This window comes from Pteropus vampyrus, unplaced genomic scaffold, assembly GCF_000151845.1.
Source record: "Pteropus vampyrus isolate Shadow unplaced genomic scaffold, Pvam_2.0 Scaffold102, whole genome shotgun sequence".
NCBI lineage: Eukaryota > Metazoa > Chordata > Mammalia > Chiroptera > Pteropodidae > Pteropus > Pteropus vampyrus.
The window spans coordinates 1,902,841-1,923,702 of NW_011888883.1; the positions used below are offsets into that span (position 1 = coordinate 1,902,841).

Sequence of the window (20,862 nt, forward strand, 5' to 3'; positions counted from 1 at the left end):
TCAACTATTTTTTCTCTCTCCTCTCCTTTTGGGATTCTGTTGATAAAAATGTTAGGCCTTTTGATATTGTCCCAGAGGTCCTTGAGGCTTTGACTTTTTTTTCAGTCATTTTTTTCTTTCATTTTATAGATTGATTAATTTCTAATAATCCATCTCAAGTTCGCTGACTCTTTGCTCTCACACCTCCATTCTGTTCTTGAGCCCATTCAATGAGTATTTTGTTATTGTGTTTTTCATTACTAAAATTTTTATTTCTTTTTATAGCTTTTATTTTTTTGCCGAGACTTTGTATCTTTCCAGTCATTTCAAAAGATTTTACCTTTATGTTTTGGGGCATGGTTATAATAACTGATTTGAAGTCTTTGATAACTCTATTACCTGTATCTTATCAGGATTAGTGCTTTTTGATTATCTTTTCCTTTTAGAGTTAACATTTTCCTGTTTCTTTGTATGCTGAGTAATTTTGCATGTGTCCTGGACATTGGCTTAGCTTGAATGTCTAGGCTTTAGTTAAGTCCTAAGGGGAATCCTGTTCTTTTTAGTTTTAGAAGTCACTCAACCTGGTTAGGTCATTTCTCAAGTTGGACTCACCTTCTGTAGGTTGTGGTTCCAATATTAATTTTGTTTTCAAAGCCAACTTTGTACTGCTATTTAGATCTGTTTATCGTGTGTACCTTCTAGTGGCCACTGTGGGATCTGTGTAGCGGTTTACTCCACATTTAGTTCGCAAAGCCTTTGGTATGCTGCTTAAGGTCAGATCTATGCATATGTAGCTCAGAGCTGAGCCAAGGAGTTCATATACAACTTTACGAGATTGCTCTCTTGAGTTCCCTTCTTTCTGTGATCTCTCTGATACCATCTGTCTCCTTGAGCCCCTTCCCCCTCCTCCCTTACCAGTTGACTAGTCAGAAAATGAGGCCTTTAGTTTCCTCACTCAGCTGTGTACTTCCATCAGCTACATTTGCATCTAGGGCCAAATGTGGAAGACAGAGAAAAAACAACAGGCATTTGACTCATGATCATGGGACCATTGCTCCTCTGATTAAAAAGAATGATTTTCCTACCTCAGAAATTTAGGCATCTGTGGTACCCATGTTTCTACAATCCACTTTGGTATTCTTGGGGCTGGGGCTAGAGAAAATTAGAAATAAAAATGGATTTCCCTCTTCTGTGAGCTTTAAGAATCAGCTCCTTTTCCTGATTCTTCTACCAGCAAGAGAAAGCTTCTCTTGGCACTCTTTTGTCAGCAGTCAGTTGCACTTCCAGCTTTTGTGCTGCTTTTTGAGTCAAGGCTAGTTGATTATGGAAGGTTAAAAAACAAATCCAGGACATGCGAGAGGGCAGAACTCCAGGAGACTCATCTTTGGTTTGGTGGTATCTTGGATTCTGGTCTTCTTCCCCAGTTCTTCTGTTACCATTTACTTTTCAGAGTCTTCAGATAGCTCTAAATGCATTCCGTATGAGGTTTATAGTTGGATTCAGTGAGAGAGATAAGATCAAGTGTGCTTACTCCATCTTGTACAGAACCAGAACCCTCATATTGTTATTTTTAGGGTGCAAATGTGTGAAACTCAATCTAACTTAACTTTAAGTTTTAGGGGGAAAAATCAGAGAATCAGATCTCAAATGTATATTTATCCCCCCTCCCCATTTTATTGGGTATATATTTGCTATAGCAAATCAACATTAATAATAAAAGTTATACTGTAGAAAATGGTTCATGTTAGATAAGAACTCTGGGTAAGTTATAAAATATTTGTATTCTAAAGATTCAGAAAGATATTTGGCCTTTTAATTATCTGTACTTCACTGCTGTTTCTCTTCATGCTGTGATGGAGAAAATACTACAGAAATTGCAAGGTTCAAAATTTTTTGGTGGAGGGTGGCTAGGGGTTTTATACTAGTTTGTATTGTAGCTTTATCTTTCAACATATTTGCTCACATGACCTGGAATATAGTGAATAACATTCTGTAAAGTTTGTTGAATGGATAAATGAGGGCTAATTCTTGAAGTAACATAGTTCTGTTCTACCTTCTAGATGTTATTAGAATCTCTCTTCAGGTCATATTTTTCTTTGTGGGATGAATATGCTGTTGGATGTTGGAGAATGTCTTTCCTTTAGTGGGTAAAGGATGACCAGTGTATCATTTAGGATTAGGTTTTGTTACATATCACAAAAAATAAAACAGCATTGAGTTCATTATAGTTTATTCCTCTCTCACATATAGGCAATCAGATTGACAGTCTAGGGCTGTTTGGTGGGTCCACAGTTATCAGGAACATTACTGCTCTACTATATTCAAGATTACTTCATGGTCCTACTGATTGTAAGTATGTAGGTATTATATACTCATTCCAAGCTGACCACTGGAATAAATGAGAGAAACACAAGAAAACTCACCTTGCATGGCGTTAGTTCTCTTTATGGAGCCTTCCCCACGTCTCACATAACACTTCCACCTACACGCATTGTATAGAACTCAGTCATTCGGCCACTTCTAACTACAGGAGAATCTGGAATTGTAGTCTTTTATCTGATGCATTGCTACTCCCAAATAAAATTAGGGTCCTCTTGCTGGTGAGCAAGGGGCTAATTGCCTCTTATGGTAGGCAATTAGCAATCTCTGCCATAGACAGAGCTGCAAGAAACTTATGTATAAAGATTTAATGAATGTAAATAATATGATTACGATATTCTTGGAGATTGAGATAAATGGTTTTAATAGTTCTTAATATTTTAATAGCTTTACAGATTCACTGTATAAAAATAAAAAGATACAAAAATGTGAAGTTTGTCTCCCTCCTACTTCTGTTCCCCAGCTAGCTGGCTCCCCTTCCTACAGGCAACAACTTTGTCTGGTGACCAGTGTTTCCTTTATAAACTAGAAATATTGAAAGACGTGTATTTTTTAAAGTTAATTTTCATAAATGTTATTAATGTAGGGCATGAATCATATGCCCTTGGTGTAGTAGGTAGGAGGTAGTGTTATGAAGAGAAATATTGCAGTTAGGAGTATGTATGTATGTGACTCATATGGAGACATGGAAAATAGATTGAGAATCGTGATCCCAGACTGAACCCTCTGTCATCTGCCTGGTACTCTGAAACTGGTTCTAAAGCATTGTTTTTACTTTCTTAACTGAGCTAGCCTTAGTGTGGGGAGTCCTTAATATGGTGCGTAACAAATATTGTGGGTGAGTGCTGTTAACTCACTTACAGCATTTTCATGAACTAGGTGTAACTAGTTAGGAAAAGATTTGGGTCTTCCTACTGGTCTTAGGATAAAGTTTTAAACTTTACCTGGGTAACAAGGACTTGCCTACTCTGATTTCTGCCTGTCTTCTTAGTGTCATCTTTCAGCATTCTTCTTACAGTCGGTGCAGTTTCCTTCTCTATGCTTTTTCAAAGAAGCCAAGCTTCTGTGAATCAGAGTTTATGCCCCTGCTCTTTTCTGTACTACCACCTCCAGCTTTTCACCCGTTCAATTCCTACTCTTTTACATGTCCTTCAAATCTCATTTTAACATCACTGCTCAATGAGCTCTTCCTTTTTAACCCTCTAAATTGTTAGATCTTACGCTTCCCCCTCCCATACTTATCATTTTATTTATTGTGTAGCTATATATTATCCTGTTAAATTCTCTAGGTCGTAAGCTTCATAAGGCTGTGGACTATATTTGTTTAGTGCCTGTAAACATTATGAGCATTCACTCAACAAATATTTGTTGAAAAAAAACAACAAATATTTGTTTTTGAAAAAAGAGGGAACCCCTCTTGCCTCACTGCCTTCAATCTTGGACATTGGTTTTTTTCCTGCCATTGGACTTGAACTGAAACATCGGCGCTTCCTGGTTCTCTAGCCTCATAGCCTTCACAGTAGACTATATTGTCAGCTCTCCTAGTTTCTCAGGCCTTTGGAGTTGGACTGGACTACACTTTTGGTTCTCCTGGGTCTCTATGTTGCTTACTTCAGATGGGAACTTGTCAGCCTCTGTAATTGTATGAGCCAATTCATTAAATAAATTTCTTCATACCTATGATATATATATACAAATACATCCTATTATTTCTGTTTTTCTGGAAAACCCTGACCAATAAAGAGAACTCAGTTTTCTCTAAAGGAACTGTAAGAGGAAACACAACATCTCTGAAAATCTCAACTATGGATCTGAAGTAAGAAAGCCATCTTGTGGTGTTTCTGGGAATGTCATGTTGATATGTGAAGTCCATATCCCTTAGGAAACTGAAGCATAGTTTTCTGTAACAGTTCTTAACATATTTTGTGCCAAAAGTCCCCTTTGGAAATTTGAAGTCTATGGACTCTTCAAAGCAATGGGTTTAAATAAATAGAATACATAGTATTATAAAAGAAACAAATTATAATGAAATGTAGACATCAAAATATTTTTAAAATATGTGATATCGTAAGACTTAAATAGCAAGGCAATGTACTTACATATTTGTGATTTCATTTTAAAACTTATTGTTAGTAACATAAGCATTTATATAACACATTATAATTTACATAGGGTGCAAAAATCCCTGATCTCATTTTATCTTCCTAACAACCAAACGAAGCACAGATAACATATACTGTGTCTTCTATAAATCTTTGATTACTCTTATTTAGTAGATACAGAAATTGAGAGTCTCCATTTAACCCCAAACACTTGTTCAAAAGTCACAGTGTTAAATAATGTTAAATAATATCTACATATGAATCAAACTTATATCTAAACTAAACAGTATGATCTTTAGACTTATTATGTTGAAATGAATACATGTTTACTGGTGAAGTATTCATGTAAATTTAAAGCATATGGATTGTTGCAACCTATAATATACCAAAAATGTACCGAACAGCCGCCTACAACAAAGAATTATCGTGTCCAAAATGTTACTAGTGCCGGGTTTGAGAAACCCAGGTTTAGATGCAGGTACTTTAAAAAATCTTCACAAGCTCTGATGCTTATGTTGGTATGTAGTTATGTCTTATTGTCAAACCAAGTTTATCTTGAACGCCTGCTTTAAAGTCAATTTAAAAAGGTTAGTAGTGGATAATTTAAATAATTTTCTAATGTATGTGTGGAAAGCTCAATTATTTGAGAGACTGTAAATCAAGAGTACTCTTGTACTACTGCATATATAAAAAAATCTCATTTTGAAATGTGAGCGTGATGGGTTGGCTATTCAAAATAGAACTATGTAGAACTGAACTACATGGAACTGAAAAGTTTAAGATTCATATATTCGTTTGTCCATTTTTTATTTAAAATTTATTGAGGCCCTGCTCCGTCTTGACAAGGCATTAGGGACTGGCTTACAAATGTGAATGAATAGCATAGTGCTTGTCCTCCAGAAGCAACACAACTGGGTAAAACAGCAGTTAAGTGAAATAATGAAGTTATAGTAAGTTCCATGATAGAAGTACATGATATTGTGAGAGCACATTGGAAGACATGTCACTAAACTAGAGAGAAGGAAAAGCCTTCTTGCAGGAGATCATCATTCAGGAATAAGCAAGGAACATTTACAAATTCATGTGCAATTTAATTGGTAATTATGTTGAATTGCTGTCTAATTTTCATACTCTGTACCTTCTGTCAGTTCAGAGTTAAGAAATTTCAAACGAAGACACAATAGATGATTATTTTGTAATCCCGATCTTTCTGTTTCTCTATTGAGAAATTGCTATACATACTATCATAGGCATATTTAGAGGATTTTGCCCAGGTCACATATATAAGATTTTCTAGAATAGCGTAAATGTGCATGTGATTATTAGAGACTGTACTGGCAACTGGTATTACCAATTTGGTTTGGATTATTCACACACATTTCAAACTAGGATCTTAGATTTGGCTTTTTTTTTTTTTTTTTTAATCATTTGTGTGCATCGGTGATTTCAATAGTTTACTAAGGATCACCAGTCTTCTACTTAACAGGAACTTTTCTCTACTGGTTTGGCAACTTTGTGAAATTTCCCTTAAAACTTGTTTGGGGACAATAGCATTCCATCTTGTTGAAGGGATTTTGAAACCCTATTAATGATTTTAAGAGTTGTGTTTGAAAAAAATGCAGTGTTGACATTGATGGTTAACAATTTCTCAGTCTATTAAGGAACCTATAATGATCAGTAATCTGACTTAAGCGAGAAATACTTAAACTAATTAAACCTCTCATCTGATAGTTTAAAAATTCATTTGCTCTCTTAGGTGTAGGTGTTCTTTCTTTTTTTTTTAAAATTAAGCAACATGTCACTTAAAACAGGGGTCTGTAACCCGCTGAGGACCAGTACCGGTCTGTGGCCTGTTAGGAACTGAGCTGCACAGCAGGAGGTGAGAAGTGGGCCAGCTAGTGTAGCTTCATCTGTATCTGCAGCTGCTCCCCACCTAGCATCACCACCTCAGCTCCACCTCAGATCATCAGGCATTAGATTCTCACAGAAGCACTGATCCCTGGTGCCAAAAGATTGGGGACCACTGACTTAAAATACAAAATAGTTAAACTTGTTTATTTATATCTTATAATTCATACCTAGATGAAGTAATTTTGGGTTGTTATTTTGCTATAAATTTTAGGGTATATAGAGTCACATGTACTTTAGATATTTTTATAATCATTACTTATAGTAGTTCGAATTACTTTATATTAGATATAAGTAAAAATTAACTGCTATGTAATGAAGCCAAATATTTTTTCTTAAAGAAGCTGTTGTTAATATTGGTTTTAAATAATTATTTAAAATCTCTTAAAGGAGACTATTACTAGAGAATTTGATTAAATAGCTGAATGCATTCAAAATGATTATTTTTATATGATTATTTTTCTGATATAAACTTTTTTAGAAATGTATATTTTATCTAGCTGATGGTTTTTGAAGAAATGAGGTTGTATACCACCAGGAAAATTCTAAAAGTTATTATCTAGGTTGTCAATTAGAATTTAAAAAAAACAATTTTTCAAAGAGCAATTTTTTAGCACTCTGGAAGACTTGCAGGATGAACCCTTCAGTAGACTGTGTCCAGGACAAATTAGTATCACTTCTCTTTTTATAGATATAAACCATGCACATAAACTATGTTAATACATTTGAAAATACTATGATATTTAAAACTAAAGCTCAGTTTGATCTCTTTATTTCAGTATAATAAAAACACAAAGGCCCCTCTTTTTGTACTCTATGTATAAATAATTTCTCCCTGAAATTACCACAATTCTAAAACCTTTTTGATATGAAAATACCTTTTAGGACAGATGTGCCATACTATTGTATGTTACATTTATATAACAAATCTGTATGTAGTTCAGTTGAAATCATAAATTATGAAAAAAATTGGTAAATTCAAAGACAGATTTAATAGGATATTTTCAAATTTGGAGTGTGAAGTATATCAATTTGCTAAGCAAACTTTTACTCATTTAAATTATATTCTTTTCAAGTAAGGAGAAAGTTAGCTAGCTGCTGTATTGATTTCCCCTTACCCCCCGCCTCCCCGCCTTCACTCTGTCAGCAATGTCACAAAGGTCTTTTGGTCCCCAACAGGATTGGGTATAAGGCCTGGAGATGACTTAGCAAACTCCTTCTGCAGTACTGAAAAAAAATAAAAAGAATTCAAAATACTTTTTTTCCATTATCAGTGCTCACTAGTGGCCTTAATAATGGAAAATTCCCCAGAGACTGATTTTATACAAAAGCCTTTTGAACTTAAATGTGTTTAGAAATTTAAGTCATGTCCATAAATGTTTATAGCTCAGGTTTTCTCTTTCAGTGGGGTCTTCACTTAGAAAACAGAACATATAATTACTTGTCTTGGGCAAGAAACATATTCCTTTTGAAATTTTCCACCCATAAAATGTGAATAATAAGATCTAGCCTCCTTTTTCATGTGGTTTTAGGAAGTATAAAAAAGAATACAAAGAAGAAAGTTAAAAACATTTGTATAATACAAGCCCAAATGCCGTCTTCTCTGACTCCCAGTCTAGAGGCCCCCCCACCACACATCATTCTCCTTACAGCTGCCAGTTTTTTTATTTAAAGCAGCTCTCATTATCTAAATTACATTTTTTAATTTAATTGTTTACTTGGATATTTCCTGTTTCTCCAGCTACAATGAGATTCCATGCATAAAGGGATTTTTGTCTTCTTTTTTGCCATTGCATTGCCAGCATTTAAAATTGTCTTTGGCACATTAGACACTCAATAAATACACATTGAATAGTGATACTTTTTTATGTTGAAATCTGAATTGACTTTTTATATAAAAAGCCTAATAAAATTCAGTACAATGAAATTTACTCTTTTTGATTTATAATTCTGTTAGTTTTGACAAATGTTCAATGTTGTGTAACCAGTACCATAAATCAAGAATAATTCCTTCACTTGAAAAAAATTCCCTCTTGGTGCGTCTTTGTAGTCAACTATTCTACTGTCTACTCCCGTGCCCCTTTGTAATCAAATATTCTTCTGTCTACTCTCAGGCTGTGAGAACTATTGATTTTTTTTTTTATATCTTATAATTTTGCCTTTGTCAGAATGAGATAAATCACACAGTATATGTACCCTTTTGAGTCTAGCTTCTTTCATTTAGCATAATGCATTTGAAATTCATCTGTTTCATGTTTCAGCACTTGTTTCTTTTAACTGTTGAGTAATAGTCTAGTTTTCAGATATAGCTTAATTGTTTCAAATTTTTTTTGCAATTATTACTTTCCACTTCTCTACTTTCTAAAAATCTTCCTTAGCAATTGTGTAGTTATAGCAAATCATTTCTAATTAGTTAATTCAACACATTTTTGTTGATTGCCTACAAAGTGGCAGGTTCTAGATACTGCGGATTCACCAGTTGAATAAAACATACAGCCATCTCTGCCCTAATATGCCTTTGGCTTCAAACATTAAAATTAATAAATCCTGTCATCATGAATTAATCATACGTGTATAGATTTACTTATATTAAAGATTTTGTGATTTAGATAATGTTTTACTTTTTATCATTCAGCCTGATTATTTTTATCCATTATTCAGGGGAAAAATAAAGCAAATTACTGAAGTTCATTGGAAACATTAAAGATGGTTGGTGCAGAATATGGAATATATATGTTCTGTTTTTAATGGTAATAGTTTCTGCTAAATTACTCAGGACAAATTTTCCTTCTCAGTTATGTTTGCTTTGTGCTTCATAGTCTCATTGTTCTCAAGAAGATATACATTGATTAACTTGTAGAGTCCAGAAGAATAGTTGTCCTCTTTGCTGCCCGTGGCAGTGAAACAGCATACCTACCATCCTGCTGTCTAGGGATCTACTCCAAAGCTTTTTTAAGGAGTAGAGAAAGTAAAAGGAAGACAGGAAAGGAGAAAACTGAGGTTGAGTTTAGAGTGTATGAGCACTCTTTTTAGGGAATTAGAATTATATAGGTAGCCCGGAAACCTAATATGTGTATAGATGGCTAAACTTTTAACTACATGAAAGGCTCAGTAGAAATCAAATGAAAGTTAGAACTTGCATGTATACTTGGGATATACTACCCTTAGTTGGATAAGCCCTGTAGGATAACCCTAAGGTAAAAATCCTTTGCAACAATTGTATGTTACATCACCTTTTAATAAGGAGAATGTATGAAGATAGCATTTCACTGTCAGATTTTAGGCATAATTGACTTGTTTATAAATTTCTACAGAATGTATCTTTATGAATATGTCTCTCAATAGGAAAAAATGAAATACAGAACCAGTTTTATTAAACGGCTCAAAATTCCACTTATTTTTTCTCCGAATACTCTTTGGGAAGCTGTAGGTTGGTAGTAATCACATTGATGTGTCATTCTTAAAAAATTTGGTTTAAATTAAATGCCATATAAATTTTAAATTTTCAGGGATTTTAAGATTTAAGTTTACTTATTCATTGATTTAAAAAAACTTATAAAGGATAGTAATAGAATATGAACCCAATTGTAAGACTTTAAATCGGCCCACTTACCTAGATTTTTTGTTTGTTTGTTTGTTTTGTTTTTAAAGAGTTGAATTGGCACTTTACTATGTCTTGGGAAATCTAGGCAATAGTATATGAGAGTTTGTAGTTAGTAAACATCAAAGGATGTCAGAAAAGAACCAGATGGCATTATTTACATGGCTAAGATATGAGAGACCTATTAGATTTAAGAATTAGTTTCAGACCAGACATTGGAAAATTTATGTGAAAAGATTGGCTAACTGCACCAATAAATTATTGTTAAGTGCCATTATTAAGTGAGTGAAGGAACATTGGTTAGTACTTCTGATAATAAACCTTATTCTCAGAATATTGATATTTTGATTATTATTTTTGCAGGCAAATTTTCAAGGCATAACATTCAGAAGTTTACTGTTTCTTTACATATATTCATGTGTATTTGAGATTTTATCTTTAGCCTACATTTTTTCTGTTTTAATTTTACAAATTTTTCATTTCAAGTTAGAGAAATGTTTTGTTTTCTTTTTCAGATATATTACTGTACATGATTCTGTTTAATTCCAAGAAGTTATTTCATGACATTTTGTTTAACTGATTAGTCTCCCTAGTTATATCTTTAATAAGTGAAGTATACCTTCTATTTTATAGTTACTTTTTTACACAAATATTTCTTTCTAGTTGCTTTTAATTTTAAATTCAGTTTTATCAGAATTAGTATGCTAATCAGTTTTCTGAGCAGCAGTTTGCTTTTTTAATTTTATGTTGTTTTTAAAATTTTAATACGTCTCTAAAATTAAATATTTAAAACTTTTTATTGTTTATGCAGAGAATTACTGACATCTCATGTCAGTTACTGTTCTAAGAACTGAGGATAAAGCAGTGAAAAAAAGACAAGACTCTTTGACCTAATGACATTTACATTCTGATAGGGGGACACAAACCACAAACAAAAAGGAAAATGGCATGTAAAAGGTTCTGGCAACACTACAAGTGTATCCTGGTGCGTGCTGATACTCCTAGGCAAAGAACTGACAGCTTGCACCGGTCTGCTCTTCTCCAGGCATCCAAGATAGGGTGATTGAGTCAGGCACAGTTGGATATACTAGATTATTCTCTAGGAAAGGGACTGTCCTACTGCTGTCCACACATATTGGAGCTCCAGAGGACTCCTGAGTACGTAACAATGGGAGCTTTAGCAGTCTTGAGATTGGCTGCTATTGGAGAAAAACATCTTGGAATTGGACACCAGCCATGCTGATAGCACTTGGAGACCTTTTGAGAAGTCAAGATTGTGCACAGCTTCTTTCACTGGAGGTTCTGGAGCCACTGGTCCCAGCTAGTTCTTGTAGGCAACTTAGCCCACCAGATGTCATTCAGTGGACAAATCTATTTGACTTTCTTCAGTCTACCTCTCTGACCCAGAAATCTAATTAAACATAAGGCTTTTTATCAGGGACGTGAATTAATGGGCCTATTTATATACAGAAGTAGAAGAAATAGAGAGTAGTTAATCCATTGACCTCTTTCACCTACTTCCTGAGGTTGAACATGTTCATTTCTTAATATATCAGAGTCTGTTAACCAAATTATCTGTCCTATTCCGAGTAATAAACTTCCCCCAAACTCACTATCTAGGAGTCACTCACTATCTTGCCACCATAAGACAGTTTCAGTGGCAGAGGAGGATGGCTGTAGAAACACCCAATGTAAAGTTAGTGAATACATTCCTACCCATCCGGGTTGTCTAAGAAACATCAGCGGCAGTCACAATGAGTGAACCTGACCATCATCATGTTGGTACATTTTTGCCAGACACATATGCATAGCAGTCACGATCTAGTCAGAGAGGCCTCTTGGGCTTCAGTATCTCTAGGGGGAGGGGGAGACCTTTCTCTAAGGAGACTGCTTAGTCCAATCTCCAGATTAATGACTACTGGGGTTTCTTTGCTATTACTACCCCATTTATTATATCCTTGCAAGACTTTTTGCACCAACCCATCAGTTCTATTTATTTATTTTTTTTTTGTTTTCAAGCATCATAGTTTCTTTATTTTTGTTTTATATAGTCAATGTTCATGTAAACAAATAATATAGGTATAATAATGAGGCCTAATGGACATACTGGGTGGGTCTGGGAAGGCTTTAGAGAAGAGAGAGCATTTGAGGTGAGGCTTGAAGGGCAGAGAAGCAGAAAAGACATTCTTGACCATGGTGTCATGGAAGAATAAAAGGGTGTGGTATGTTCAGGCAGTAGTGAGAAGTTTTGCATGATTAGAAGTATATAAGAATAAATGTAGTAGATAACTTGGGAAAGGAGTGTTGGAACAGGTGCTTCAATCATGTATAAGGCATTTCCTAACCTATTTTATAGGGAGAAGCACAGCAGGTTGTAGGTGACCTACTCACATTCATAATTTTAAAATCTCATCATAACTTCTATTAACTTTTATATTTGATGATATGATATTTATATATTTCATTGGCATGCCCTCAAATATTTTTCTCCTATCTATTACCTAATTTCATCTTAGCAATATGAGTGTTACAGATCTGAAAATATAGTATTCTAATATTTAAAGTTGGAGAAACTGAGGTATTAAGAGATTACCTGACCTACTCACAGCCAAGTGCCATGTTTAACACAATGCCAGATCTTCTGATTCTTAATTCCATATACTTGTTGGATTTTATTTGTGTAAATAAATGCTTTTTTGTCTTTTTTTCCCCTCAAATGATTGTTTTTTTTTTTTTTTCTCTCCGTAGGACTTGGCTTTTACCCTGAAAGAGAGACAGCAATTGAATATTCATGGATTATTGCCACCTTGCTTCATTGGTCAAGATATCCAGGTCCTTAGAATAATAAAAAATTTTGAGCGTCTGAACTCTGACTTCGACAGGTAACACATTCTTTTTTATGTTTTTCTAAGGCAGTTATAGCTTACTTTTTATTAGATGGGAAAGTTAAAATGTTTAGTGATTTGGAAAGAGTAGCCAACTCTGACAATTTGCCTTTAAATACAATGATGTTTTTTAAAAAATGTACCCCCTGTAGGAACATTAAATAAAATAAAGTTTTCTTTTCTAAACCATATCCTCAGAGACTACTTTTCTTTGTGATAACATTGCTCTTATAAAGGTGAGTTATCAGGAAATGCCGTTCTAGACAGAGCAAAACATGTTAAAGTAGCTTTTAGCCAGACTGTAAGTACATTGTAGGTAAAACTGCATTTTTCAACTTCTAGACTTGATTCTAATTTAGGTCACTTACTTTGTTTAGAATTCCATTTCCATGTTTATACAAAGATAGAGGTAACATTGTTCCTTAGGTTGAAATCCTGGCTGTATCTCACTAGCAGTGGGGCCTTGAGCAAACCACTACAACCACTGTCAGGTCTACTGTATATGTCTTGCCCTCTGCCGTTGACTGTGCCCTTTCTTATTAAGGCACTGGAGTTCTCTCTAAACCTCAGAGTTTTCATTGTGGGTTGAAGAGAATAACAGTTATTTGAAAATACTGTTGCGAAGGTTAGAAGAAGGAGCTAACCCAATATGTAGTAAGTATTCATATTCGTCAGGGTTCTCCAGAGAAACAGAACCAATGGAATGTGTGTGCGTGTATATCTATCTATCTATCTATCTATCTATCTATCTATCTATCTATCTATCTATCTATCTATCTATCTATCTATCTATCTATCTATCTTATCTACCTACCTACCTACCTACCTACCTACCTACCTATCTATCATCTATCTTATCTACCTACTTATTATCTAACTATCTATCTATCCATCCATCCATCCATCCATCCACCCACCCCCCCCCCCCCCCCCCACACACACTTACACACACATATATATCACATCTTGTTGGATAGAGATATATATTTATTTCAAGGAATTGGCTTACATGACTGGGGAGCAGCCTAAATCTGTAGGTAGACTGGCAGGCTGAAGACCAAGGGAAGACTTGCAGTTCGAGTCCAAAGGCAGTCTGCTAGTAGAGTTCCTTTTTCCTGGGATGTTGAAGAGAATTTATAACAATAATAATAATAGAGTAGCAATCTGAATTCCCCTTGGTAGGCAGGGTCAATCACTCCAGCCAGCACAGTAATTTCCTTCTTTGCTTGTTGATTCAGAGCCATGTGGTGCCCATAGTGGTTAGTGGCAGTCTTAACTTCCAATTCAGTGGAATCATTGCCTCGTAGAAAAATTCCTTACTTTGGAACTAAGACTTTTAGGCCAGCAGAGCATAAGGTCATGGGGACAGGAAGCAGAAATTTTGCTAGTAGGTCACTAGGAATAAAAGTGAGTGGTGCCACTTTCATTTTCACCCCTTAGTTCCTGGACTTGTGAATGTCGGCTATAGAAGAAATAGCACCATATCGGACACTGATTCAGAGCATTCATAGCCCCTTGGAGAACCTTGACCCAGCTTTGTAAGGTATTACCACCTAGCTGGTGTTATAACTGAATCTTTAGAAGGCCATTTCACCATTTATCAAGTCAGCTGCTTCAGGATGGTGGGGAAACATGGTAAGACTAGTGAATTCCATAAATATGACCCAATGCCACACTTAATTAGCTATGTAGTGAGTTCTTTGATCAGAAGCAATGCTTTGTGGAATATCATAATGGGGATAAGGCATTCTGTAAGTCCACAGTGGTAATTTTGGCTAAAGCATTGTGTGCAGGGAAGGCAATTCTATATCCAGAGTAAGTGTCAATTCCAATAAGAACAACACTGCCCCTTCCTTGATGGAAGCAGTCCAATATAATCAACCTTCCACCAAGTAGCTGTGAAATGGTGCCGTATCGGGCACTCAGTGTTAGTCTCTGGCAGATTGGGTACTCGGCAGTATCTATAGCCAGGTCAGCCTTGGCGAGTGGAAGTCCATGTTGCTGAGTCCATGGATAACCTACATCTCTGCCATGGCCACTTTTTTTCATGAGCGCATGGGTGATGACAGGGGCAGCTGGGGAAAGAGGCTGACTCATTTATAAACTCTTTCACAATCCCTTCATTTGTTCCTTAAGTCCTTCCTTCAGCTTCTTACATTTTTACTTTATATTCTTTTCCTGGACTATTTTATCGACTACCTCCTAAGAGCTGATGACTTTCATATTTTTCCCATAAACTGTTCTTCAGAATATATTGAGCATCAACTCAGTGTCATGCTCTTTTAGATATTGGGATTATAGACAATGATCTCTGCCCTCACTGAACCTAGGTAAATTATTTTTAAATATTATGAAAAAATAATAAATAGCAAAATAATAAGTACATTATTTAATATGCTAGAAAATGATAAGTATTAATGAAAAAGACGAAAATGTAGAGTAGGGTAAGGGGGAATGGGAATGCTGGAGGTTGGTATGGCCAGTTTGCATTGTTAAATTGGGTGATCAGGACAGACTTCATGGAGAAGGTGACTTATGAGCAGGTAATCAAAGGAAGTGAGGTTGTTATTCATGAAAAATTCTGGAAAACAATGTTCTTTAGCTGGTATGTTCAAGGATCAGCAGGGAGACCTGTGTCTGGAGCAGAATGAGGGGAAGAATGGTAGGTTGGAAGAGGAAGTTAGTGAGGTAATAGAGGACAGATTATGTACGGCTTCGAAGGCCACTAAAGGTCTTTTGTTGTTATTCTGAATGAAAAGGGAAGCCATTCAAAGTTTTGAACAGAAAATCAACATGGTCCGAGCTATATTTCAATAGGACTGGCTGCAATGGTGAGGACAGAATATGCTGGAAGAGTATTTAGGAGACTATTAAAATAATCCAAGCAAGAGATGATGGCAATGCAGATCTGGGGTAGTAGTGATGCAGGTGTTTAGATTTTGAATATATGTTGAAGGTAAAGCCAACATAATTTCCTAATATATTAGACATGAGTTTTAGAGAGCTTTCATAGAAGAAGAAAAAACAGTAAAGAAATGGAAAAACCAATGAGGTAGAAGGAAAACCAAGAGAATATGATGGCCTAGAGTCAACTATTGAGCTCTAGGGACTACCACTTGTGTAAAATGTTCTGATAAGTAAAATAAGGTGAGGTATGAGAATTGATCATTGGGTTAAAAATGATAACAGACATCAAATCAATTTTAGCGTGTCTAAAAGTCAGCACCTTCTTCCCAAATGTTAATGTTTTGGGTTGGTAAAACCATCCATTTGCCGAGCATTAAAATTCCGTATCTCTGGCACCAAGTCCTATGCATTTTCAGCTATTCCAGGCAATGAGAATCAGTCCAAAAAGGCATGTAAGATTGTTAAATACAATTTGAAAGATTTTTTTTAAGTTGTACCAAGCAGTTTGACTTTTATTCTATAACCCGTTGAAGGTTGTAAGTAACATCATAAGGTTAATTGTAGAAAGATAACTCTGGGTCAGAAATGCCTCTAGAAAGAAAAAGACCATTTGATACAAACAATAATAAAAGTCTCTTGAATGTGTCTACCTTAGTAATTTTTAAAGTTGATGTTACATTCCTTATTTTCTGTTTTGTTATTTCCCTTGGTTATTTAGCACTGCAAGTTAAAAAATGAAGTCTTTGTATTTACTTACTAAGTTAATGCTTAAGCTATAGTGGTATTTTCATCTGTCTTTCATTTTTAAACAGGAATAAAGTCTTTCACATATTAAATAAAACTGCTATTTCAGTGTCATGATTTTAATGTTTGAATGACACTAGTTTATGGTTTTTCATTCTTTGTGGTGTTTAAGAACATTTCTAAAGTCTTTTTTGATCAAGTGTTTCCTATGTGACCTAAAAAATACTTCATACTTTGTCGAAAAATGTTTAATTTGATTTCTAAGCAGCCATTTCATGACTTTGTTGGACTATAGACCTCATTATGTCAAATTTCCACAGGTATCTTCTCTTAATGGATCTTCAAGATAGAAATGAAAAGCTCTTTTATAGAGTGCTAATGTTTGACATTGAGAAGTTCATGCCTATTGTTTATACCCCCACTGTGGGTCTGGCTTGCCAGCAATATAGTTTAATATTTCGGAAGCCAAGGTATGTGAACTTTTATTTTAAATATAACTTGTCATGTCTTTATTTTTTATAAAGGTTTTGCAATAATTAGAAAAATATTGAATTGAATTTTGGAAAATCTAAATCAAACTTTATTTAAAAGAACATGGACTATAAACATATATAACATTAAAAAATATTTTCTTTCTTGATTTAAGGTCATGAGAAAATATTTAAAACCAATTTAGATTTCTTTTTATAGATAATCAGTGAATTTGTTTTTATTTGGAAAGAATAATTTATCATAATTAAACTTATCTTTGAGATGTTAATTACCACTATTATGTATGTGTTTTACAAATTGAAGATTCCAAATTTTTCTGAAAATAGAATATTATTTTTTAAATTCAGAGTTGGCTTTAAAGTAGCTCTTTTGTTGATTTCCCTTAAGTGAAATAGTAGTCACCTTGAAAGATGAATAAAAATAGAATACAATTTTTCTGAATCTGTAGCTTTACTTTATTCATTATATTACTTTAAATATTTTTGAAGCAAGGAACAATTGAAATAAATATTAATACTTTTAACACCAGCAACAGCAAAAGTTTAAGTTGAATATATTTGAGCTACGTAAAGTTCTGATTTTAAAGATAAAAAGAAATGTTTATAAGATTATACCACAAATATAAAAGCCTATTAGAAGTACTGTCATTGAAAAGAGTATTTCAGAGGTAATATCTGGAAGTTAGATTGAATATGTGGATTTCACATAGATAGATGGATGTAGTGGTAATATTTAGCATACTTGTGTCACATTACCCATTGTATAAAGAAAAGAAGAGTTAGGAGAACAAGAGTTAGAATTTAGCTGGTAAATGTATTGTGATGAATATTTTTGGGGTAATAGAGTATATTTTTTAATCATAGAAATAATAGATATTTATTATTGAAAAATGAGAAAATGCAAATATACAGAAGGATGAAATATTTTAAAAATACCTTATATCATCATACCAAAATTCTGATACACATAAATTCATACTGTGTTCCTTATAGAAGGAATCATGCTGTATAAACTTTTTTATCTTATTGTTTTCTCTGAGTGATACTTAACATCTCTCTATTTCTATAAAATATACATAAGGAAAGAATCTTAATAAAAATATAATTGCATAAACCAGCTATTTTAAAACTTGGCTGTTTTAAAATATAAAATATTTAAGCATATTTATTGAAATTCTTACTTTTCTATTAGATACTGAGAAATGCTTACAACCATAAGAAATGTGGAAGAGCTTATCTCAAAAAAAGCATTTTTGAGTTGAAGTTGACACAGAAATCTCGATAGCCATTATTTTTGAGCACTTACTATGTACTAGATGATTTTCTAAGGGCTTGAGATACATTGATATACGTATAAATCTAAGAGCAGAAGAGACAGACAGGGAAATAAAAAATAAGTAGGTTGTCTAGTGTGTTTGAAGGTACTAAGTGTTATGGAGAATAAAAGATTAGAGCAGGGAAAAGGGGATCCAGAGTGTCAGTTGCTTTAGCGGGGTGGGGGTGGGGGGCAGTTACAATTTTAAATAGCAATAATGTAGGCCTTATTGGAAGATCATCTGGGAGGAGTGAGAAGGCTAGTCATGTGGATACAAGGGGAGACATGTGGTAGGCAGGAGAATAGTCAGTGCCAGAGCCCTAAGTGGGAACATGCCTGGAGACCAGGAGTAGCATAGAGACCAGTGTGGCTGGAGTGGAGTGAGAGAGGGGAAGAGTAGTAGATGAGGTCATAGATGTAAGATAAATAAGAATGTACAAGACCTGTAGTTTCTTGTAGGCTATTATAAAGAACATTGGCTGAACATTACAGAACATTACTGTTAGTTAAATGGGTAGAAGAATCAGGTAGCCTGTTTAGCAGGCTATTGCAGTAAACCCAATGATGGTGGCTCAGATTAGGGGGATAGCAGTAGAATTAGGGGTAAGAGTTCAGATTCAAGATAAAGAAAAAGAAAGTCACAAGGATTTTCTGTTGGATTGGAGGCTTCCTAGAGCAGTGGTGAAACGCATGGGCTCTGGACTGCCTGTTTTACTTACTGGGTTTATTTGTTTTATTCTCGAATAAATTATTTAATCTTTCCGCGCTTCAGTTTCCTTCTCTGTAACATAGGATTATACTATAGACCATCATCCTTTATTCACATTTTTTAAATCTAAAACTTTGAAAACCAAAACATTAAAAAAAATCTCATTTGGGAGAAAACCTGATCTATCTAAGTCTATGTGGTGGCAAAACTTGAACTGAATTTATATATGAATATTTATAGTCTTTACCTGACTTAATGTCATTGTTTTTCTTTAGAACTATTAATGTATTTGATTATAGGAGGCTTTATTGGAAACAAATAAGTTAGGTACACAGGTAGGTAGCTAGCTAGCTAGACAGAGGGGAAGAAAACCATGAGGCGGGGAGGAAGTGGGGTAAGAGGTAGGAGAGTATGGCAAAATGCTGTCAAATGTTGAATCTCGGTGGAGGTATTTTTTGTATTATTCAGTTTTTCCACAGTATTTGAAATTTAAGAGAGGAATGCTTTTCTCACAGAAAAAGTAAAATTTCTAAAATAATTTCTGTATGATCTCTTTATGGCAGTTTCCTGTCACATTTATTTTTAATATGTATATTTTGTTAAACTTTTGATGATTTTGAAATTGTTTAGTAGAATAATTCTCATGGATTCTCCCATAATTAGAAAAAAGGAACTTGTTTGTAATGTGTTATGTGATATAAATTTAGACTTTGTATTTAATTAGAAAGGAAACTGTGATTATCTTTGAATAATAATGATGGATCTTCCAGGTGTCATTAACATATGCACTATACTTTTTTATTTTTAAGCCAGAATTTACAAATGTCTATTTAAACCTTTCCTACTGCAATAGCAGGTGTTCTAAGACATTCAGGAAGTGAACAGGAGGACTATACTTATATTTAGTTTGTGGATTTAGCAGTAGCAATTAGCATAATAAATGAAAATTAAGGGTTAATAGTACAAGTACTGAGTATAATAACAGTTGCAAACAAGTATATCTTTTGATCTCATGCTTTTTAATATATCTTAATGATCTGATGTTTTTCTATGACTAGATATTTATTTTTCATTTTGAATATGACATTACAATCTGGCTAGATATCCAAAAATAAATTCTTACGTGAGTACCTCTACTGCCAATTTTTTTTTCTAAGGTATGGAAAAAGGATGCTGGAATATATTTTTTCCTAACATGCTGGAATATCCATTTATTGGTTTTGTATGGATTTTCTGTTTTCTTTGGCATAGATACTTTCTGTGGGTTTTTCACGATATCATGGATAATCATTTTTTAAGAACAGTGTTGAGCTTGCTTGATTTATCTTGTTTCCATGTACCCGTAACATTTTAGTTTTTGCAGATCCAATATATGGTAGTACAATATACTTATGTTAGCATACCTAATTGTGGCTGATAGGGGTGTGAGTTTTAGAAACTAGAAACAATTCTTTGTATTTTTTGCAGAATACTGAGTTTTCTGAGTTTTCTGTGTTACTGAAATAACTTGTATTCTGTGACTCTTTTTTAAAAGAAATGTTTTGTGAAAACTAATAATACAGGTATATGTAAAAGACAGCTAAAGCAGATTTCTATTATTTCTTTTGAAATATTTCTACCTGATATATTTTACATTGCATTTTCCAAGAATCATCTCCCATCTCTTATGAGTTTTTATTAGCTACATATAATTTTATCATGCCATTTGCAATAAATCACATTCCTACTTTTGATATTTCTAATGTTCTATGAAAGTACTCTCAGTCTTTTTTGTTGGCATTTTACTATTCATTTAGTCCTAACTAGATTGAAAGCCTTTATAGAGAAGGGATCATATTTTAT

The 20,862-nt window shown here is 34.1% G+C and overlaps 1 protein-coding gene across 1 annotated transcript in view; it reads left to right on the forward strand.

The window, feature by feature from the left end:
• ME1 (malic enzyme 1) overlaps positions 1 to 20,862 on the forward strand; it is a 147,157-nt gene that overhangs the window by 9,782 nt on the left and 116,513 nt on the right. Inside the window, exons 2-3 of the mRNA XM_011364885.2 lie at positions 12,718 to 12,851; positions 16,826 to 16,975. Of these exons, the coding sequence (XP_011363187.1) occupies positions 12,718 to 12,851; positions 16,826 to 16,975 (284 nt within the window). The remainder of the gene's footprint in view (positions 1 to 12,717; positions 12,852 to 16,825; positions 16,976 to 20,862) is intronic.